The sequence below is a fragment of the Danio aesculapii genome, chromosome 5, assembly GCF_903798145.1.
Source record: "Danio aesculapii chromosome 5, fDanAes4.1, whole genome shotgun sequence".
Classification (NCBI taxonomy): domain Eukaryota; kingdom Metazoa; phylum Chordata; class Actinopteri; order Cypriniformes; family Danionidae; genus Danio; species Danio aesculapii.
Genome location: NC_079439.1, coordinates 34,877,594 through 34,902,065, shown reverse-complemented (window position 1 = coordinate 34,902,065; position 24,472 = coordinate 34,877,594). Strand labels below are relative to the sequence as shown.

Here is a 24,472-nt window from a genome sequence, read left to right as displayed (position 1 = left end):
GACAATTAAATTGTAACAATTATGTTTTTTTTTATTGTATTTTATGGACAGAATTTCAAAGCGCAGCCTTGGGCTGGAGGGGGTCCGGTTCGGGGACCACAGGATTTCATCTCTGTTATTCGCAGACGATGTTGTTCTGTTGGCTTCATCGAACATGGACCTTCAGCATGCACTGGGGCGGTTTGCTGCCGAGTGTGACGCGGTTGAGATGAGAATCAGCACCTTCACGTCTGAGGCCATGGTGCTCCACCAGAAAAAGGTGGTTTGCCATCTCCTGGTTGGAGGAAAGTCCTTACCCCAGGCGGAGGAGTTCAAGTATCTTGGGGTTTTGTTCACGAGTGAGGGAAGGATGGAACGTGAGGTTGACCGGTGGATCGGTGCAGAGGCAGCAATAATGCGGTCGATGTACCAGTCCGTTGTGGTAAAGAAGGAACTGAGTTGAAAGGCAAAGCTCTCGATTTACCGGTCAATCTACGTTCCTACTCTCACCTATGGTCATGAGCTTTGTTTCATGACCGAAAGGACAAGATCTCGAATACAAGCAGGGTGGCAGGGTGCACATTTATGAATAGGGTGACTGTCACCCAAGAGGAGCTCGGGTAGAGTCACTGCTCCTCCATATCGAGAAAAGTCCGCTGAGGTGGCTCGGGCATCTGTTTCAGATGCCTCCTGGACGCCAACCTAGGGAGGCCTTGGGGAAGACCCAGGACAGGCTGGAGGGACTATGTCTCTCAGCTGGCCTGAGAACACCTCGGGATCCCCCCGGAGGAGCTGGAGGAAGTGTCTGGGGAGAGGGAAGTCTGGGGTTCTCTCCGAGGATTGCTGCCCCCGCGACCCGGCCCCGGAAAAGTGGATTGAATGAATGAATTATTTTATTTTATTTTATTTTATTTTATTTTATTTTATTTTATTTTATTTTATTTTATTTTATTTTATTTTATTTTATTTTATATAGCAATGTGTATAGCAATGATAGAAAAAGTGCAAACACAACTGGAAAATGCCCAGTACATGATGGGAACATCAATAATAGACACTGATATATCTGAATGTCAACAGACATTGAGATTCACTATAAACATAACAAACAATTGCAAGTAAAATAAAAATCAGGCATTGATTTAAAAAAATTTGAATGAAGTGATTATTATTTATTAACCAAAATTATTTAATGAAGAAATAAATGTACTTAATCACAGACTCATTGTTGAATCATTGAAAGTGGTACTGCAATTTCATGCTAATATGCCCCCATTAATAAATCTGAGCCTTAATACACAGACATATATGTATAAATACTGTACACATCTCTCATGACTCCACAAGTGTGTGCAAACTTGAAAACTGAGCAATGTTTTCTCAGCATGATTTTTGGCTAGTTGAGGGATTTGCACAGTATGACAGATGCGTGAGTGTATTCATGCATACTTATTGAGAAAAACTGAAATCCTCCATGTAACACAGCTCATGCACACACATACACACACACACACTAATGAAATATCAAACCCGTCTGGTGCACCAGCGCAGTAAAGGTTATTAAATCCCGCCCTTGGGGTGCGTGACATCAACTGATTGGCCCTCGTCCCACTCCCAGCAGGTACCTCTGCCGACTCAGCTCCAAGAAACGAGTTCGGAAGTCTGTTCAATGTTCCTCCTGTCTGTCTGTCGCTCGCTTTCTCTCTCTCTCACTTCCTCAAGTACACACTCTGTCAAAATGACACACACTCCCCATTGGTCTGAAGTCAAGCGGAAACCCCAATCAAGCAGAGAAACTAAGTCGTTCTCAGCAGCAGCATCCCATGCAGGTCAAGGTCATTTCCATTGGCAGCTTCTAATGGAAGTAGTGCCAGAGGTGAAATTCCTCAGAGAAAGAACAGACAACATCTTTTTATTGATAGTGAAGTAAGCAGAACAACTGCTGTTTTATATCTATGTATTGAGTTGTTTTCCCTTTCGTTCAGACAGTAAGTCATAAGTTGTCGTCAATGAGATGCTGATTAGTAGAAAACAGTTATAATATTGTGTATTTGTTCGCTGTATTCAGGTTGATTTTTTTTAAGCTTAGTAATGTTGCATACAACATCTTTTTTGATACAGTACATTGAAAGGTTAAGTTTTTCAATACCATTTGTCTATACCATTACAACAAGAATAACAAAAATATCATTATATATATATACCTAAATGCCATTTAAATGCCATGTAATAACAATAATTTCTAATGCAGATATTTGTAATGTTTTATGTGTATAATAACTTTTACTTTAGAGTGGTAAAATTACACCACATAAATAATAAAATAAATGATATTCATATTTCATGTTTAATGTTTTATCTTTTAATGAACATAATTTAATATAAAAGGAAGTGATTCTTTTGAAACTGACAGTTCTTTTTCAAAAGAAATATCACTTTTAGAAATATGAATAATTGTAATAAATCTATTTTCACCGACTCAAATCAAGTATTGAGTTGAATGGTACTGAGAGATTGTAAATCAGAATCAAATTAAATCAGAGCATCTGAATCAATGGACTCTTTTCACAAGACGCGATTAACGGCCATCATTCGGCCAACTTAAATTCTTGAAAGTTTTTAATATTCAGATTTTTTTAATGCTTGTACTGTACATTTATATGTAATTACATATATTATATGTATGTACATATGGATCCTAATGCCCCAGTATAGTGAAGGGGATTCGCCTCAGTGAGTGCCGTCTTTCGGATGAGACGTTAAACTGAATATCATAATTGGCTTCATCACTCTATCTCCTCTCCACTAATCAGCTGGTGTGGGGTGTGCGGTCTGGGCGCAATATGGCTGCCGTCGCGTCATTCAGTTGGATGCTGCACATTGGTGGTGGATGAGGAGATTCCCCCCAATGTGTAAAGCGTTTTGAGTGTCATGAAAAGCGCTATATAAATGTAACTACACTACCTGACAAATGTCTTGTCGTTAATCCTAGTTGTAAGAGCAATGAATAATAATAACTTGACTTCTGGTTGATAATTTGGAAAAGTGTCAGAAGGTAGATTTTTTCGATGAATCATCTGTTGAACTGCATCCCAATCATCACAAATACTGCAGAAGACCTTTTGGAAACCATATAGACCCAAGATTCTCACAGAAATCAGTCAAGTTTGGTGAAGGGAAATTCATAGTTTGGGGTTACATTCGGAATCGGGGCATGCTAGAGATCTGCAGAGTGGATGGCAACATCAACAGCCTGAGCTATCAAGACATTTGTGCTGCCCATTACATTACAAACCACAGGAGAGGGCAAATTCCTCAGCAGGATAGCGCTCTTTCTCATACTTCAGCCTCTACATCAAAGTTCCTGGAAGCAAAGTAGGTCAAGGTGCTCCAGGACTGGCCAGCCCAGTCATCAGAGATGAACATTATTGAGCATGTTTGGGGTAAGATATAGGAGGAGGCATTTAAGATGAATCCAAAGATTCTTGATGAACTCTGGGAGTCCTGCAAACACGCTTTCTTTGCCATTCCAGAGTCATTCCAGAGATGTATGGATGCTCAAGCTTATGAGAGTCATACACAATATTCATTATTTTTCCACTGCTCCATGACTTTATACTCTATACTGTACATTATTTCTGTTAAGTGACAAGATTTTTGTCTTAGCAAAGTCAGACTTTACTGTCCTAATTAAATAATTAAAAACTAAGGCATGATCATATTTTATTTTGATAAAATAAGTGTAATCTAGAGGCCTTTGCCTTTCATGTAAGCCACTTCTGATACCAAATGATCAACTAGAAGTCGAGTTATTATTTGTTGTTCCTAAAACGTGGATAGGCGACAAGACTTTTGTCAGGTAGTGTAAGTTTACCCAACTATGTTGACTTCTGCTGCTGAGGAACCTGGAAATGTGAAAAGGATCTATATCCAGGTTCACTAAATAGACATCCTAACTCTGGCAAATGCTGTGTTGCCAAATGTTTTCCAGATTATGTTTTTCTGGAAATTATCTGAAAAGTTTTCTGAATTTTACTGGCAATTTTCCACCCATTTTCAAGCCTAATTAATTAAATATATATTTTATTTTGTGAGATTTTCAGGCAGCTGTTGACAGGCAACTTCCAGGTCTGCTCCTGCTGTTATTTTAGCTTTCCCAGCAGTTCTTTTTTCATTTATTGTAAGAGCTGTGGGGAAGAACTGGGTGACAATAATCTACCCCCAAAATCTCACATTTGAAGACTGTTGCTAGGATACAGCCTCTAATTGATTGTGATTGTCTGTATGAATCGTGACCCAGATTGCATTTAAGACTTTCCAAAGACTTTCCTGAAAAGCTGTTTTTGAGGGTTTCATGGTTCGTGATCATTCTGCTCTTCTGTGCATAGCACTGTACTGCTGGGTAATGGGATAACAACACCATTAAATCTGAGTGTATTTTTTACCTTTTTTACATTTTTATCTGTCAAGTTTAAAGAAAAAAAGATTTATTTTTATCTCTGAGCCAGTTTTGCACTCTATTTCTTGGAAGTGACTTATTTGTTTTCTTGTAAAAGTCTTGTAATACAAGGGCTTTCTTAAGTTGCTGAATACATGTATTTGTTAATTTTTTGTCATTCTGTCATTAAAAAAACTGTTGGAGATGTCAGTTGCAGTTCTTTTCTCCAGCATGTTGCAATCTAAATGACCTTGCAAGCCCAGAGAGAAAGAGAGAGAGATCAGTTTGAAGTGTCATTAAGTGCTGAATATGGCAGCTTTGTCAACTTTAAGCCCACAGATGCAGATGCTTCTTAACAAAATGGAAATTAGGCATGAAAGCAAGACAGGATTATTGCTGATGTCTGGATTCAACTCTTAATCCCAAATTTGAGGTCTGACCCTTTTGTTTTGGAAGGGATTTCTTTAGTGTTTTGTTTTATTTAGCTTTTATTTTGAAATGTCAACTGCAGCTTTTAGAACTTTTGGCTGAAATGTTTATACACAGTACAAAAGCTGTGCAGTATATCTTAAATATTTCAATGCACTTTGCACTTGAGCAGTAAGAAAGATTAAAATTTCATTCTTGCAGGCTGCTTTTGTCCTGCAAGGAATGCTGACACAAAACGTGAATTATAAAAAAGTAGTCATTTTAGTTTGATCTTGACATCTCAACTTTTTTTTTTTTTTGCACAAATGGGGCAAAGTGGAGCAGGTTTAAGTGAGTTTTTGTCATGGGGAAAGCACAACTTTAAAATGTTCAGTCATAAATGCAGTAATGCACGTTGCATGCGTCACAATCCATCTTTAAACCGGAGAATTTCCATTTTTTCATAGATATTTTAAAAGTGTTTTTTGGATTTTCTAAAAATATTCACAGTTGTTAACTCTATTAGCCCCATTTATGCACTAAACTGCAAAATAATTGTTTTTATTGTATTAAAAATGCTAAACCATATTTAATTTTTTTTTCTAAATTCAATACTTCACTGTAGTTAGAAAAATAGTGCCCAGTATGGAGTGTACAGCATGCTTCAGTAATATTTCATTCCCATTCATTCATTTTCGTTTCGGCTTAGAATGAACCGCCAATTTATCCAGCATATGCTTTATGCAGCGGATGCCCTTCCAGCTGCAACCCAACACTGTGAAACACCCATACACTCTCACATTCACACATACACTACTGCCAATTTAGCTTGTTCAATTCACCTATAGCACATTGAAATTGTGGGGGAAACCGGAGCACCCAGAGAAAACCCACGTGAACACAGGGAGAGTATGCAAACTCCACACAGAAATGCCAACTGACCCAGCCTTGCTGTGAGGCGATCATGCTACCCGCTGCGCCACCGTGACGCTGAACATTAAATAATATAACTTATTGCCCTTATTTCATTCTGCAATTTGGAAAATAAGACAGATGTATTTATATTGTGGAAGATATGCAGTTATTTTAGTTATTTATATTAAAGGACACCTGCAGCAAGTACAGTTTTTCTTCTTGACTTCCTGTGGCACACATTCCTGTTCATTCTGTCTCACTTCTGCACATACAGAAGTCGCGCATTAATATTTAGTGTGGCCTTTGGATGCTGACATCCACTGCTAATTATACAGAAGGTCATGTTTTGTAGGCAGAACATTTGCTTTAAGATACGACAGGTGAAAGCTGTATCCAAGGACTAAAGAAAGTGCAAAGAGAAAAGCAATTGAATTCCAAGAAAATGCAAATGATACCAAAATACAATATGTTATATTTGTTCACATATTTATTATTTTAACTATTATTTATTGATTTGTTACTAAGATTATTTGACATGCCATTGCTTTTCTCTTTTTTCATATGCACTAGTATGCTGTAGAATAGGTAGAGGTTAGTCAATGTGTTTTTTTGTGGTTCTGTTTAATGTGCTTTTGACTTTGGGAAGGTTATGAATGATGTGAATGAGCCGAATGAGGCTGAATGGTCAATTTGTGTAGAGCATTTGGCAAGTAGCCTTATTCTTTATTCACTACGAGCCATGTCTTGTCCCTTGACTCTCACCATTTTTTACTTTTTTTTTGTTGCTTGTATTTAGTTTGGTCTTGAGCTGTCCTTGATCCTAAATGGCTATATGCATACTAAGTAATGTGTTTCTATGGTCAGAGGGCATTCAATTCAATTCTATTGAAGTTCTGCTTATAGTAATAAAACTTTACAAACTGCAGTTTTGTCTAAACATGGTCCCTTGTCATTTTCCCAGATAAATTTTAATGTAAAATCAATAAGTAAATGATTAGTAAATGTCATGAAGCAAATTTAAAATGTCTCCGTTATCTTTGGAGCATTATGTTGTGACGTTAAGAATCTTATAATGTCATTTTAATACCAAACTATTTATAATGCTATTTTACAGTGTGAAAATGACTATAAAAATATCTAACTCTAAATAAATAAATATGCAAAAATAATTATAAAAATCCAGTCAAAAATGAATTTTTTTCTATTTTGGGCCATAAAACATGTTTATTAAATGAATAGTTTGCCCAAAAATTGTAATTCTGTCATCATTTAATCATCCTCCACTTGTTCAGAACCTGTTTGAATTTTTCTCTTTTGTTAAAGGCAAAAGAATTTATTCTGAATAATGTTGGAAAAAGTTGACTTCATTGACTTTCATTTTTCAGAATATCTTGTTTTGGTCACACTTTATTTTGATGGATCGTTTATTGAATATAAGTTACATTGCATCTACTTGCAAACTAATTTTCATTAGATTATAAGTAGACTGTTGGGTTGGGGTTAGGGTTGGGGTTAGGGTTAGTGTAAGTTGACTTGTACTTGCAAAGTTTCTTCAGTTAAATGTATAAAAGGTATATTTTCTATAGAAGGCTCAGGATCATAAAATGGTCATCCAGTAACTGCATTTAATCTGACTGCAAAGATAAGATAGGATTCACTACTTGTCTGTTAATTACATCTCTTTATCTACATAGTCTCTCCAAACTAGGGATACAAGATACTGGAAAATATGTGATATGCGATATTGTTGTTGAGTGTTGCTATAATGATATTTCTTACATTTCCCAAGGAAAAAATGGCATTTTAATAGCTATGTTTCATTTATTTATTTAATGGTATTAAAATAAACATGTAAAAGAAATATTTTTTATATATTCTAACTAATTCCAAATCAGACAAAAAAAAAAAAACGGTCAAGATGCAAACATTTCGTTTTAAGAACACTATCAATGCGGGAAACCCTCAAAGGATATTCTGACTCTGATTGGCTGTTGCCATTATAAATATTTATTTTCAGATCTGGGTTCACCAATGGGCCGCTCCAACCAATAGCAGAACAGTAGCTGGGGAAGTGGGGATAATATTAGCAAGGTGCTATCTGATTTGTCAAATTGAGATAAACAACCAATGCATAAAATAAATATCAGTTATCAAAGATGTCTGTGATATGTATATTGCATATGCAATTATCGCGATAATGATAATTTTGCAATATATTATGCCGCCCTACTACAAACAAAAGCTTGGCCGCTATTTTCAACAAATGTGTTGGATAAGTTCACCTCATACCCTTTGGAAGTCTATAATTACAGTGCCAAATACCAGGTAAAATGCTGTAATTACTGTAACAAAGCGAATGTATATTGATTCATTTAACAGTTGCTGCAGCCCAGGGTGAGTTACAAATGAGTAAAATAATAAGCACTGCTTGAAGATCTAATAACCAGTGATGATGCTGATGAATTCTGGCAAGGTGGTTTAAAGTTTTAGCAACTTCAACACACTTGAGCAAGACTAAAGTTTTGTCATCAGCCCACGTGGACAGACCTGTCATGTCCCTATCCTTGTAGTACATCTCATACAGTCTTTATGCATCCACTGCTTCTTGTTTTCCTCTAGCCTACAAGAGATGGACAGATCAGCCTAATGTTCCTGCGAACAAGCAGAACTCTCTCAGCTCAGAACAGGACTTTACTTCAATAATGAATACTAAGTCTTTCAGGAGAAATGATTCATATCTCTATTTCAAAGAACCCAAAGACTCTAATAGTGTCAATGTCAATCTTTTAGACTCTTTAAAGAAATGTGTAAAAAAATAAAATAAAAAATAAACAAATAAATAAAAGTCCTCATCCATAAACCTTTCAAAAAGACCAAGAGGATTCCTATTTTAGAAATGCTTTCTATTTTTGCGACTTCGCAGCTGAACAACAGCATAAATTACTATGATAATGTTCAATTCAGCTGCTTATTGTGTGCTTTATTCAGTGTCAAATGCTACTAATGTGAGTTTAAGTAACATTTTATGTGACATTGGTTGCTGCATAATCTCTTAAACACGTCTCTTATAACCATTTAGTGTGGAAATGTAATGGTCAGATGCAGTTTAACAGAAAATAATAGGTAAAACATGTAAAAAAATGGTAAGAAATGTCTAACATTGTCAGAAACACTGCAAATGATGAAAGAATTCAATGTCTCAATGAAGAAAAAGTGTGGAGCGTAGGATTTATTTGATCCATAAGAAATTAAAATACACACCTTAATACACCATTTCTTTACTAAAAGGAAATATGCCTATAAACTACTTTTTATTGCAATTACTAGGCCAATATTAGAAAAAAGTTATATTAAATAAGTAAAAATTATTTATTTCATTCATATTTACAGCCAGGTTTTAGTGAACTTGCAATATTATCAAAACACAGAACTTTCAGTTCTTATAAAGGCCTAAATACATGCAATTAAAATATTTTCTATAACTATTGACAGCAGCACAATGATCGCACCTCCAGACAGGGACAGCAGCTCAATGAGAGAGCGGGGATTTTCTTGACTGCACTATTCATTTAACCTAACAAATATACAGCTTAGAACAGTTGTGCTCAAGCCTGTTCCTGGAGATCGATCTTCCTGCAAAGTTCAGCTCCAACTCTGATCAAACACACCTGAACCAATTAATTAGGACCTGAACAGCACTTGATAATTACAGGCAGGTGTTTTTGATATAGGTTGCCACTGAAGTCTGCAAGAAGGTCGATCTCCAGGAACAGGGTTGGTCAACTCTGGCTTAGAACATAACTGTGCCGCTCACGATTCATTTTCTCAGTCATTCATGTTCGTCGCATGATTTCCATGGTATTTTATCTAATTCGCGGGCGTCACAATTACACTATGAATGGGCCTATATGGTTGGATGAGACGCTAGATAGCGGCAATAACTCCACTCGCAGCTTACAGCAGCTCAAAAGACTGGACATTCAATGGTTGCACTTGCAACAAAGAGATCATCACTCATGCAAGTCGTGTCAATAGATTGTATAAACTGTATATTTTAGCTGCTCTGACATGAGCACAGTGATCACTTACGCCCCACCCATCATTTACCTAGATCTGCACGTGCTGTAGCACTGCTGAGGAGCGCACATGCGTCTCTGTGTAAACTCTTAAACAAACACTTGTGATCGCTTCATGAGGTCGGCCAGATTGACAGGTACCGATCGAGTCATAAAATGTGAATCCGGCCGATCGATCGGAGCATCCCTAGTTAAAGTATTAATCCTTGCCATTTCATTGGTTGTGCAGTGCACTATTTTGCACTTCTGAATGGCTCTGGTATGTAAATGTTTCTGTCATGATGATTCGGATGCAGACAGCCAAATTGCTTTTTGCTTGAATCGTGTTGCATCAGTGTAGTTAGGACACAATTTTAAAAGAATGGTTGACCCAAAAATTAAAATTTACCCTCTACTTGCTCACCATCAAGTGGTTTGAAACCTTTATGACTTTCTTTATTACTGTAGAACACAAAAGAAGATATTTAGAAGAATATTAAAACCGATAACCATTGACACACATAGTAGGATAAACAAATACTATAGAAAGTCAGTGGTTACTGTTTTCTAAGATTTTTCAAAATAACTTATTTCATTTAACACAAAAAAGAAACTCGAACAAGTTTGTGACAAGTGTAGGTATATTTTCAGTTTTGGGTGAACCGTCCCTCTAATGTCTTTATAGAACTCTGTTGGGCTGGATGATGAGAGAAAGGATTTGGAAAATGCTGATTAAACTCAATATGTACTAGGGCTGTACGATATTGGAAAATTTAGACATTGCAAATTTTTGTTTTCCTGCGATATGAATATATTAATATATATAAATATAATTTCACCAGATGAATTGAATAGCTCTATTAGTAGACATAGGATTTAGATAGATTGGGATGATCAAGTATTCTTCTATGCAGTGCACTTGCATAAATCATAATAAATGACAAGCATATATAAATATAGCAGAGCAAGAATAAAAGTGAAATAAACAACGCTTTATGATTTACAGTACAGTATTCAGCTACAGGAAATAAACAATCAAACCTAAAATAACATGACCATCATTGTATAAATTATTTTAAAAATTAGTAATATTTAATAATGTCTTTATTGTTTTGTCTTTGATAAATAATCTAATCCTGCTATGTGACTATTGCAGATACATGTATTACAATATCAATGCCTAATGGATGTATTGTGCAGCCCTCAGACAAACAATAGAACCTGAACAAACAAGTGGCTGACCTGAAACACAGCAGCAAATAAGCAGCAACAGCCTTAACGCTTTTAACAATCACTTCACTTAAATGGAGACCAGAGACTCCGCTAATGCTTAGAGCTGATCCCAGTTTGGAGTTGACACATCAGCTCAAGGCTCTAATAAGCAAAACTTACAAAGCACAGAGAAATATCTGCATTCCTCTTTACTTTATCTGCTTACTAGCATGCTTTTTATTATCACAGACCTGCTTGCAGTGCATTCTGAGATTGTACACTCAGCATATAGTGCAAATGGATAAAAATGTAAATATGATATATAGGGATGTCCTGAACCAACTCAGGCCCATGCAAGGCTTTTATGACAAATTGATTTCAGCACAGAAACTGTGCAGCGTGTTGCATTGAGTGAGTTTAGTGAATGAAGGGAATTTCTAAATAATGTCATGTTCATTCATGAAGTTAAAACACATCATCAGTGTATGTTTGAGCATGCGTAGTATGGTCAGAGTAACAATGAAATTATGGTGTTTATATGCCTTCTATTGCAATTGAATCCACATGTTTTAATAAGATTATGGTTTGTGTGATTACGAGCTTAATTGCATCAGTTTGATCAAAGTACTGTGTTTTGAATGAGGTAAAGTTCTTAAGATCTCAGATTTAACACAGTAGAAGTGCTGATGTTTAGCGCATTGTACTATTTTTACTTCAATCCTGCACTAAGCTAAATTGTTAATAGAAAAGGAGAAAGATTAGTTTGTTTGCTTTGTGAAGAACTATTTGGACTTTTTTGTAATACATGACAGAGTTTGTGGAATGGACCTTACTAGTTTTCAGCAAGGATGCATTTACAAAATATTCCATTTTATCGTTTTTATTTATATTTCTTTTGATAAAATGTTCTTTTGAACTCTCAATGCGTATTCATATATCTATTCATATTCATATTCATATTCATTCATTAATTTTCTTTTCGGCTTAGTCCCTTTATTAATCTGGGGTCACCACAGCGTAATGAACCGCCAACTTATCCAGCATATGTTTCACGCATCGGATGCCCTTCCAGCTGCAACCCATCCCTGGGAAACATTCATACACACCCATCCAGACTCATACACTACGGACAATTTTACCGCATGTCTTTGGACTGTGGGGGAAAGCGGAGTACCCGGAGGAAACCCACACGAACGCAAGGAGAACATGCAAACTCCACACAGAAATGCCAACTGACCCAGCCGAGGCTCGAACCAGCGACCTTCTTGCTGTGAGGCGACAGCACTACCTACTGTGCCACTGCGTAGCCTATTCATATTTCTATTATAGGGGGGGGAGGGGGGGTTATAAAAGTTTTTTACTTTTGCTTCTATCATTTTATTTTTTAACTTTTTTCTTCAAATGAGTATACTGTATGTGAATGATTTCTGAAGGATCATGTGACACTGTGTAGAGCAGAGATGGGCCCAAGGTTGGCCCATGGTAACTTTTAAATGGGCCCGCCAACCAATCAGATGGGGACACATGATGGGGAAGGTTGGGGCGAATCCCTCAACAGAGATCACCATTTCTAATTTAACATAACCTTTTGTTTGTTTGTTTGTTTGTTTGTTTGTTTGTTTAATTTCTGAGCTCCAAAAAAAGCAAAACTGAAATTAAATATTTCAATTAAAGTTACTGTATAACAGTGATTTGTTCTGTAGACAATCAAACAATATACATAGCTTAAAGGGGCTAATAATTTTGACCTTAAAATGGTTTTAAAAAATTAAAGGCTGTTTTTATTCTAGCCAAAATAAAGCAAACAAGACTTTCTCCAGAAGAAAAAATATTATCAGACAGACATACTGTGAAAATGTCCTTGCTTTGTTAAACCATTTGAGGAATATTTAAAAAAGAAAAAAAATTCAAAGATGGGCTAATAATTCTGACTTCAACTGTATGTGTGGCACGCTGCTAAAACACTATTAGGACACATACTGTATATTTCACTATTAATAAAAATAAATAAATAAATTTAACTCCATTTTGTTATAAATGGGATTCATTCATTCATTCATTTTCCTTCGGATTAATCCCTTTATTCATCAGGGGTCACCACAGCGGAATGAACTGCCAACTTATCCGGCATATGTGCCTGAGCTGTTCAATGAACGCAAAATGTCGTAGATATAAAAGAAGCAAACCCCTCACTGCATGACAGCTGCACCTTTAGCAAACCTCCTAATTCCTGCAGCACGAGGACTTTATGATTGTTTATGAGTGTCAAAGGTGGCTGGTCTGTTCGGATAAATATTTGACTGCGTGTCACCGCATCCCAAACGACTAAAACGATACAGCGATATAAAGAAATCTCCTCTGTGCTGAGCATGAGCGCTTCTTAAACTGGACAGCGCATCATTGATGACGTAAGCGTGCTCTGGCTTGAATGCAATTTGAGTGCGGGCCATCGGGGGAGGGGGGACAAGCATGCTTTGGCCTGGTTCAAGGCAACTGTACATAGTGTGGGTACACCCTTAGCTTCAGCCTACCACCCTCAATCAAGTTTGGTTTTTGACCCTCCATAAGAAAAGGTTTGGGCACCCCTGGTGTAGAGCATAGTAATGATGCTGAAAATGCAGCTTTGATAGAAAAATTTTAAATTATTTAGCTTTAAAATATGTTAAATGGCAAAGCGATTTTATAAAGTCATTAATTTCACAATATTACTATGTTTACTGTATTGTTGATCAACTTAATGTAACCATACTGAGCTTTAGATTGTTTAAAATATATATATTTTCATAGACAATGTTTTTATGTAGATGGACTATGAGTAAATAAAGCAGTCCCTGTTCTTAAATTAATTTGTGCTCTTAAAAAAGTTGTTTATTGTAACTAGGCTCTCAGTGCAGGACTGATAATCATTTCCGCTGATGTTCAGAATTTAGCAGTTTAGGTGCTAATGAGACATAACTGATTTAAATTGTCTCCTGTACTTCCGTCTAAAGATGGCAATTGGATGTTTAGTGAGATAATTTAATGGAAAACATTAGAATGGGTGTTTCAGTTCTGCGCGGGTCTTTAAAAATGTCTCATCATGCATTTAAAGCAACATTGTTGATGTTTTTTTCTTGCAGTATGAGTTCAAAGCAAAGAGTGTGAAGAAGAAGAAAGTGAGCATCGTGGTCTCAGTTGAAGGCGTCAGAGTGGCGCTCCGCAAGAAACCCAAGGCATGTGAGATGTCATCATCCCTATGCACCCCTCACACGACCCGGTGACCTATGTGAACATCATTATTCTGTGTCAGAATTACAGTCTTAGGAATTAGGTTATATTTGGTCACATTGATAATGAGCATTCTCATTAGAGTCCCTGACATTTTCCTTGATTTGACCTCTAGAGGAAAGAGTGGACGTGGGATGAGAGCAAGATGCTGGTTATGCAAGACCCCATATACAGGTGAGACTGTGGAAATTTAATGAGATGAACTGCATTTTAACCTTATGTTTTTTCTCCGGTAACACTTTGCAATAAGGTTGTATTAGTTAATGTTAGTTAATGCATTTGCTAACACAAATAAACAATGAACAATACATTTATAACAGTATTTGTTAGTTAACATTAGGTAACAAAAATACAGTTGTTCATTGTTAGTTCATTGGTAACATAGTCTAATATTAATAAAAATTTATTTGGATTTTAAAGGCATTAATAAATGTTAAAGATTGATTAATAAATGCTGTACAAGTACTGTTCATATAGTTTATGTTAGTAAATATACATCAACTAATATATATTAACTAACATTAACTAATGAATCCTTATAGGATAATCTGACCGTAGTTTTTATTTCTTTTCTTTTTCTAATTTGTTTCCTCACAGGATCTTCTATGTATCGCATGATTCTCAGGATCTGAAGATTTTCAGCTACATTGCTCGTGATGGATCCAGCAACTCTTTCAGATGCAATGTGTTCAAGTCCAAAAAGAAGGTAGAGCAGTTTCCTTTTACACAGAAGAAAAATAAATGGTTTTCTGTTTATTTTGCCCCGATTTAAGGTTTAATATCATACATAGCATATTTTTTAAATCCATCTTGATCTTGTTGCAAGTGATGACTTTCGCAGAGGGACCTTGATGTTCTTCACCTATTTGTTACTGTCTGCATATTCCTATTCTTGTTCTTTGCCCATTGCTTTTTTTCCTGTATACTGACAAAACTAAGAACAGTAATATAACAAGTGTAATAAAATCACACACAGGAAGGAATCTGAAGAATAAAGGTTGAATACAGTGCATCTGTAAAGAATTCATAGCGCTTCACTTTTTCCATATTTTTTGTTACAGCCTAATTCCAAAATGGATTAAATTCATTTATTTCCTCAAAATTCTACACACAATACCCCATAATGACAATGTGAAAAAAGATTTTTTTTAAATTGTAGCAAATTTATTAAAAATTTGTCCTTAGTGTATAATATAATATAATATAATATAATATAATATAATATAATATAATATAATATAATATAATATAATATAATATAATATAATATAATATAGTATAATATAATATAATATAATATAATATAATATAGTATAATATAATGTAATATAGTATAATATAATATAATATAATATAATATAATATAATATAATATAATATAATATAATATAATATAATATAATATAATATAATATAATATAATGTAATATGATATGATATAATATAGTATAATATAGTATTATATAATATAATATAATATAGTATAATATAATACAATATAATATAGTATTATATAATATAATATCAGAATCAGAATCAGTTTTATTGCCAAGTGTGCTTCACACACACAAGGAATTTGTTTTGGCTACAGAAGCTTCCAGTGTACATAAAGTGACAAGTGACAACACAAAATAATAACAAAACAAAAAAATAAAATAATAATAAAAAATGATGAACATTAAACAGATGCGGTTAGTGAAGAAACCTGGATGTTGAGTTGTATGTACAGATATATATAATATGATATGATATAATATAATATAATATAGTATAATATAGTATAATATAGTATTATATTATATAATATAATATAATATAATATAGTATAATATAGTATAATATAATATAATATAGTATAATATAGTATAATATAATATAATATAATATAATATAATATAATATAATGTAATATGATATGATATAATATAGTATAATATAGTATAATATAGTATTATATAATATAATATAATATAATATAGTATAATATAATATAATATAATATAATATAATATAATATAATATAATATAATATAATATGATATGATATAATATAGTATAATATAGTATTATATAATATAATATAGTATAATATAGTATAATATAATATAATATAGTATAATATAATATAATATAATATAATATAATATAATATAATATAATATAATATAGTATAATATAATATAGTATAATATAATATAATATAATATAATATAATATAATATAATATAATATAATATAATATAATATAGTATTATATAATATAATATGATATGATATAATATAGTATAATATAGTATAATATAGTATTATATAATATAATATAATATAATATAATATAATATAATATTATATAATATAATATAATATAATATAATATAATATAATATAATATAATATAATAAATGTTTAATTGTTTATAAATGTATCAATTAAAAACAGCTCCTGCAATAAATAACAAATACAGTATATAATATAATGTAAATATACAGATCCATTTTACACTGCACTAAACAAAATAAGCAAAAATTAAATCCTTTAATAAAATACAAATATATTTGTAAACATTTACCAGTTTCATTATAAATGTGTGAAACCTGCTAAAACAATCAGTTTGTGTTTAAGCAAATAGTTCAGAGTCTGTGATTAGATATTTATTGCAGAAATGAACATGTTGCTTTTTAATATATTTTGTACGTAAATAGCATGTTTTGTATGCATGACCCTAAAGGCCTCTAAACCTCTGCATTTATCCACTTGTCTCCTCTCTCAGAGTCAGGCCATGCGAATTGTGCGGACGGTCGGTCAGGCGTTTGAGGTTTGCCATAAGCTGAGTCTGCAGCACGCTGAGCTGAATGCAGATGAGCAGCCAGACGGTCCTGCAGACGGCCAGAGCGATCAGTCTGGAGAAGAGCCCAGTCCTGAAGGTGAGACCACGCCATCACATTAGAACCCCACGTCATAATAGAGAACATCACATCTGCGCAGCTGTGAGAGCAGCATTCCTGTGACAGCTGAACGTGTTGATCATTGTTGTATAACTAATGTCATCATATTCCTAAAATGCTGCTGTTGTTTGCAGGTCGTCAGCTGACAGGGATGGAGCACAGAACAGATGATGTCACTGGAACCAATTCTCATCCCACAAAGCTCAGTGAGCAGGCGATGGATGACATTCTTCAAAGCCTGTCAGAGCTCAACATGGTGAAGCCTGGGCAAACCATACAGGTGAGAGAGTGATCTGAAAATTGATCTTTATTTCTCCTACAGCTCTATATTTAATCATAGAAGTCCCCTAAAATAAAACAGGGTTCCCACTCTGTCATGAACAGCAGATTCAAGGACCGTGAAATTCAAATCAAACACCTTTGTAATTCACACCCGCAGCATATCTAGCGCCATACAAGTCCTTACTGTACTTACCATTTCACTAACAATTAATATTGACATTAAAATATCAGAGTAATGGTGATGGCTTAAACTGTACTCAACTGTACTGTACTGTATTAAATGTGGTTTCTGAAATATTGATAAAATGTGCATTATTTGTCATAGTTCTTGTATAAAATTTTAATTTTTTGTTTTTAAAATAAGAATTCCTCTTTTTTTGGTGTTAGTATCAATATGTTTAGTAGTTAATATGCAAAAAAACAGAGGGCGATGCAGTGGCGCAGTAGGTAGTGCTGCACAGTCTTGCACAGCAAGAAGGTCGCTGGTTCGAGCCTCGGCTGGGTCAGTTGGCATTTCTGTGTGGAGTTTGTATGTTCTCCCTGCGTTTGCGTGGGTTTCCTCCGGGTGCTCCCGCTGCATAAAAACGTGCTGGATAAGTTGGCGGTTCATTCCGCTGTGGTGACCCCGGATTGATAAAGGCACTAAGCCAAAAAGAAAATGAATGAATGAATGAATGCAGAAAAACAGTCATAAAATCTGCATTTAGAAGACATAAGCATTCAAAAAAATCTGTAGGTAATTATGGTAATTACCAGTATGGTAATTATTATGATGCCCCTCAAATTTCTGCTTCTCATCAGATCTTCTGACCAATTAAAATGCTCTGTAGTATCTGCTTAAATTTATTTAAAGTACCCTAGCTTAAATGTATCTTACTTACATATAATCAATCATTCACACTAATGGTTTGCCTTAACACTGTCAGATACTAAATTAAATAAATAAATAATCAATAGTCAAATCAGTGTTGATCTGTTGTCCTACACATTTATTAGTTGTAACATTAAGTGGAGGAACCATAGACTGTAAAAAAATATGGATGTAGTATTCGTGATGTCACCCATAGGTTTCTGAAGAGTGCAAATGAAACTCAGACTCAACTTTATTATCCCGTTTAGGGAAACTAAAATTGCAGCAAGGTGCCATAACACAGATGAAGTTCCATCTACACATTAACAAAATATTACCACACAACATACAATACATCAATTTGTAGGTGCATCTCCCTCCCCCCTGGCCTCATTTAATGACCTAATGGCCACCATTATAAAAAAAAAATGTCTAGTTCTGTTTATCCTGCAAATAGGAACTCTAAAACGACATCCTGATGGCAACAGCTTAAACACAGTGTACATTGGGTGATTCGGGGTGTATAGGATACTCTGAGCTCTTTTAAAAACACAAATATGGTAAATTACCAAACTAAAAGTGGGAGTGGCCAACCGTTGCCATTTTTTTTTGCATGTCATCGCGCCAACCGCGAGTAACCAAAAATGGGCAAAGAGGCATGAGCAAAGCTACAGATGCCTGTTTTTTGCTTTTCTGTTTTTTGCTTTTCTTGTTTTTTGTTTTCTGCATTTTGCTTAGATGGGGTTTTCTTTGGGAGAAACGCTTACCACTTTATTACTTGCGACTCGTTTGTGTTGTGACCACATGTGCTTGGTTATATACTATGTTAATAATTTCTCTTTGGTCTTTTAAAAACACTGTTGTAATACATGGGACAACATTTCAGATGACTGTTCAAGAATTTTCAAGAGTAAGAATTTCACTAACCTGGGAAAAGGAGGTCATTTTGTTGACGCAATTTAGTGCACACAGCATGTCATATTATCTGCTACTTTTAAGAAATAATCCCAAAATGCAATTGACTTTATAAAGCCACATAAAACAAAACAAAATACGATGTATATGCCGAGCTCAGCTGCTAATCTGCTGGAATCAGCTGAGGTGACGTGACGGCAACTGGTGAGACCTAGCTGTCACACAAGCGGCCACGCCCTTAATTATGCAGACTTAATAAAAAAGAAACTAATGAGTTATAAAAAAATTCAAGTTGTCATGAAGTAATATTAGCTATATGCACCAAAACCGTCTTTTGTAGCAGGCTGTCAACATGTTTTTATCAACTGTAAATATGGCCAGTTCAACATGGCAAGTGAATGTGAACCTCTGGAGTTTCTGGAGCCAGCTCCCAAAGGCCAATCAATGAATTTCAGTTACTTCTGTATTAGCTTCACGATGGAGAGCGGGATGTTGCCGCTTGGGAGGACCCCAAAAAGGCCAAGGTTTGTGCACATAAACAGAGGTGGCAAATACATTTAAAGGGGACCTATTATGAAAAAAATAACTTTTTTGTGTTGTACTGTAGCAGTTTGTGAATATAAACAGCCATTTTACCTAATGGTAAAAATTAAATGATTCCATTTTTCTGATCTTACTTAATGTCTGCAGAAACAATTTGATTGACATTCTTTCTTTTTACGTGTCATTAAAGGGGGAAACCTCACCCATTATTAACAGTCTCTCCCTCCTTAACATAGACATCCCTGAGTGAGAAGCAGCAATCCACCATTAGAGGTTTCACATCGTACCTGCTGAAGATAATGTCAGCGACAAAGAGTTCAGAGCAACTAAAATTCTCATACACACTTTAGAGACATCAGATCATTTTAAATTTTGCAAAAAGGGGCATAATAGGTCTCCTTTAACATATGCATATGCAGTCAGCATGCAGGCAACTAGAACATTGAAAACTAGAAAATAAAGTTCATAGACAAACTTTAGGGTGGCTTGAGAAAGTTTGACGTAGTTTTAAAGTTTAAATAGTTGAAGAAATTTTTAGGAAATTTGAAACTACATATATGATAGCAGGTTTCTAGTATGGGTTGGCATGTTTCCTGCTAGGCTGTTGCTAGGCGATTCAGAGAGGTTTTTAAGTGGTTGGTAGGGTGTTCTGAATAGTTGCTAGGGTGCTCTGAGTGGTTGCTTGGCAGTTGCTAAGGTGTTGCTAGGGTGTTTTGACTGGTTGTTAAGGTGTTGCTAGGCGGTTGCTAAGGTGTTGTGAGTGGTTGCTAGGATGTTCTGAGTGGTTGCTAATCGGTTGCTAAGGTGTTGCTAGGGGATTGCTAAGGTATTGCTATGCAGTTGCTAAGGTGTTCTGAGAAGTTGCTAGGCAGTTGCTAACATAAATAGCATGGTTTTAATATGAATTAGCATGTTGCTAGCATATTTCTAGTACAAATTAGTTATTAGCATGGTTCTTGTATTAATTAGCATGTGGCTAGTATGCTTTTAGTATAAGCTAGCATGTTGTTAGCATGAATTTAGTATGAATTACCATGTTGCTAGTATGATTAGTATGTTAGTATGTCCTTAGTTTGTTGTTATTATGACCAATGTAAAGTCAATGGCAGTTTTTTTACAATGGTAATCTATGGGACAGTTGCTAGGGTGCCATAAGTGGTTGCTAAGGTGAGGCTAGTAAGTTGAAAGATCATCAGTGATTGGCAGATTGGTAGTCTGAGTTAAATGAGCGTAACCTTAAGTCTGTATGACAGTCCAATGGTCCACTGTTAAGTCAATGGGACTAAATTTTCCGGGTCAGTTTTTGGAAAATCATAAGTCTGATCAGTTGGGAAAGATATAGCAACCCGAGTCAGACCAGTTTGGAGGTTGGTGTTAGTTTGGTGGTTGTAGTATGGAGGAGATGCAGATACTAGGAGTAGATGCATTTTTAAAATAGTCTAAAAAGAAGAAGATGGAAGAAGAATAAGTTTATGCAGTAGACCAGTATGTTGGCTTTTTTAAGCCACCATAGTTAAGTCTCTTACATACATTTACAGTTGGCACATTGTGCTATATATAGTTTAAAAACAATTCAGGCAGAGTAAATATGACTTCCATTGGGATGAATGAAGTGTGCTTTCATGTTAATGTCACGTGAACGGCCGCAGCAGCACATATACAGTCTTTTCTAGTCCAGAGAGACGGTAACAGAGCAGATCATATGTGTAAGCTACCACAAAATGTAACAAACGTATTTGAATGAAGCTGAATGTTGTATTTTAAAGTATTATACAAACTGTTATGTGTCAGATGTGCTTTACTCTGACTGGCAGAGCTGTGATATAAACAAAATGCTATTAGACATTTTGCTAAGTTGTTTGCTCAGAATAGTCTGAGAATTGTGATCTCTGTTTTAAACAGTCAAATCATGATTCTTAGTTCATCCAGAATAGTGCAGCTCTGATTTCTCCCCACAGACATCTGTCCAGTGTCGCTTGTCAGCTGAAAATAAAGGCTGTTTATAAATAGAGGAAGCCCCTTTCACCTCCTGTCTCTTCTGGTTTTTACCCCTTTATCTCAACCTTGTTCCTCCTTCAGGGGGAGTCAATTCATACTGTTAGGATGCCTCAAGCCTGCACACTGTTTTACAAAATCCTTGCCTGACTTTAACTACTTAACTGTGTGGGAATAATATCATACAGCCCCAGCAAAAATGTATGTGCTGGAGCAAAAACTAGCAGAGCACAAATATGCTGTGTATTATTTACGTTTCAAACTCCCTCATTCAGCAAGTTTCATCTGAATGAGCAGTTTCACAAGCCTAAAAACTATACCCTTGGATCATGAAAAGTTTTTTTGGGGTAATGTGACATTATTTAAATTTGTCTCTAATATTCTCACGTGTTATGCATCAGTTATGTTTTCAATGTTAGTTCTCATTTATTATACATTGACAGTATTCATGTAATAAATTATAGATGTTTTTTGTTTAATATTTTTTAAGACCTCACTAATTTCTGTGAAAGTAAAGCTGAATGTTTGGCATCATTGCTGCAGTCTTCAGTGTCAGTACTTCACTTCAATACTTTTTTAAAGATTCGTTGATACATTCTTGCTGAAAAAAAAAATCTTTCAAGATAAATTCTTACTGACCCCAAACTTTTGCTTTGTTAATTATTAAACTAATACAAAAGTAACAGTAAATGCATTTAAACTAGGGCTGTGCGATTTTGGGAAAATATCTAATTTGATTTGCGGTTTAATTTTGTAGTTAAGCTTCAGCTCAATAATCTGTATTGTGGCTTCTTACTGCTACTGCTAGTCTTAATTTAAAAAAAGGAACTTAAAAGATATTAACTTATATTAGCAAACATCTCTGAAATTGTACTTTGTTGTTGCTTATTGGAAAACTCTGTTTTTGCCTTACATAACTTCGTTTCTTATTGAAGATTTTTTTTTGTCATTAATAAATATCCACAAAGAAGCAAGCTGCCTTTTGTTGATCGGGTTCATCAACTCCCAGTAGCTCAGTGGTTACGTGACTCACCTCTCATGCCAGGGACCTGGGTTCTATCGCCGACTCTGACAGAAGAAGAAGACTAAGACAACGAAGAAGACCAAGATGAAGACCAAGCAGATGACCACGTTAGACAAAGACCAAGCAGACGACCAAGACCAGGAAATGACAAAAACCAATATAAAGAGGAAGACAAATACAAAGACGACGATGAAGGACATAAAGACCATGAAGACGAAGACAAAGAAGATGACGAGGAAGACTAAGAAGACTAGATGACATCTAAGACGAAGAAGATAAAGACCAAGAGCAAGAAGACAAAGAAGATGAAGACGGAGACCAAGATGACATCCAAACAAGGAGGATAATGACGACCATAAGGAAGAAGACAACGCAGATCAAGACTAAGAAGAAGACAAAGAAGATGACGCCTAAGACCAAGAAGACGAAGACTAAGACCAAGACGAAAAAGAAGACAACCATGAGGACAAAGATGAAGACAAAGACCAAGAAGACCAAGAGCAAGAAGATGACGACAAATACCAAAATGACATCCAAGACGAAGAAGATGACGAGGACCATAAGGATGAAGATAAAGACAGACCAAGAAAACCAAGACAAAGAAGATGACGACTAAGACCAAGAAGACAAAGACTAAGACCAAGATGGCATCGAAGACCAAGAAGATGACAAATAAGACCAAGAAGGCATCGAAGACGAAGAAGACCAAGACAAATCAGAATGATGATGACGACAAAGATGACGACCAAGATCAAGAAGATGAAGATAAAGTAGATAAAGACGAAGACTAAGACCAAGAAGACTAAAGGCTGATTTATACTTCTGCGTCAAGCACACGCGTATGCTATGGCATCCTATGCGTGGACCCACAGCTGTGGCCGTCGGTGACGCTAACACGCACCTCTCAAAAAAAGTAACTACAAGCTCTGTGATTGGTCAGCTTGTCAGCCACGCGAGTCAGATGCAGCGAGTGTTTACAAGTGTGGAGTCCAGCGGAGGAGCTCCGGATGAAAACTGTTGTTTTGTGTTTACCTTATGATTAAAGTTGTTGCACACCCGCCAATTCCAGACTCAAAATGAGCGAGTTTGAGCCACTTGTACATTAAGGAAGCGTTCAGAAAAAAACAAAACATGACCGAAGAAACTCTTCACAGAGGAACATAAACAGGTACTCCCTGCTAGCGTTTCAGAAGTGTAATTGCAGACTAACAGAAACAGCCGTAGAAGTATAAATGCACGGCTACACGCATTGCATGCACCGTGGGTCACGCCGATCACTTTACGCAGAAATATAAACCAGGCTTAAGACCGAAAGACCAAGAAGATGAAGACCAAGGCAAAGAATAAAAAGAAAAAGATGATGACAAGAAAAAGAAAAAGACTTAAATGACAAAGAAGAAGAAGAACAACAACATGTCAACTGGCAGTACTTTTAGTTTACTTTTTAGCAAGTATAGCTGCCTGTGGTGCTTTTTTAGGTGCTGGTTGTTGTATTTCTTTGTGCTGTAGTAACAATTCTGCGATAACTCTTACAAATAACCTGGTTTTGCTTGGGTCTGTGACTTTAAAACCAAGACATTCCCATATTACCGGCGTGCTGTTTTTTCTTTAATATTAATTAGTCTATTGAGGCTTCTGAAGTGG

The 24,472-nt window shown here is 35.4% G+C and overlaps 1 protein-coding gene across 3 annotated transcripts in view; it reads left to right on the top strand.

Annotated features, from left to right (window-relative positions):
- The window catches only part of si:dkey-34e4.1 (carboxyl-terminal PDZ ligand of neuronal nitric oxide synthase protein), a 90,174-nt gene that overhangs the window by 26,810 nt on the left and 38,892 nt on the right, over positions 1–24,472 (top strand). For all 3 annotated transcript variants that reach the window (XR_008837836.1, XM_056458046.1, XM_056458045.1), the window contains exons 3-7: positions 14,127–14,219; positions 14,390–14,448; positions 14,872–14,980; positions 17,045–17,198; positions 17,354–17,499. Coding sequence is in view for 2 of the 3 variants with exons in the window: in XM_056458046.1 (XP_056314021.1) it covers positions 14,127–14,219; positions 14,390–14,448; positions 14,872–14,980; positions 17,045–17,198; positions 17,354–17,499 (561 nt within the window). In the remaining variant the exon portion in view is untranslated. The remainder of the gene's footprint in view (positions 1–14,126; positions 14,220–14,389; positions 14,449–14,871; positions 14,981–17,044; positions 17,199–17,353; positions 17,500–24,472) is intronic.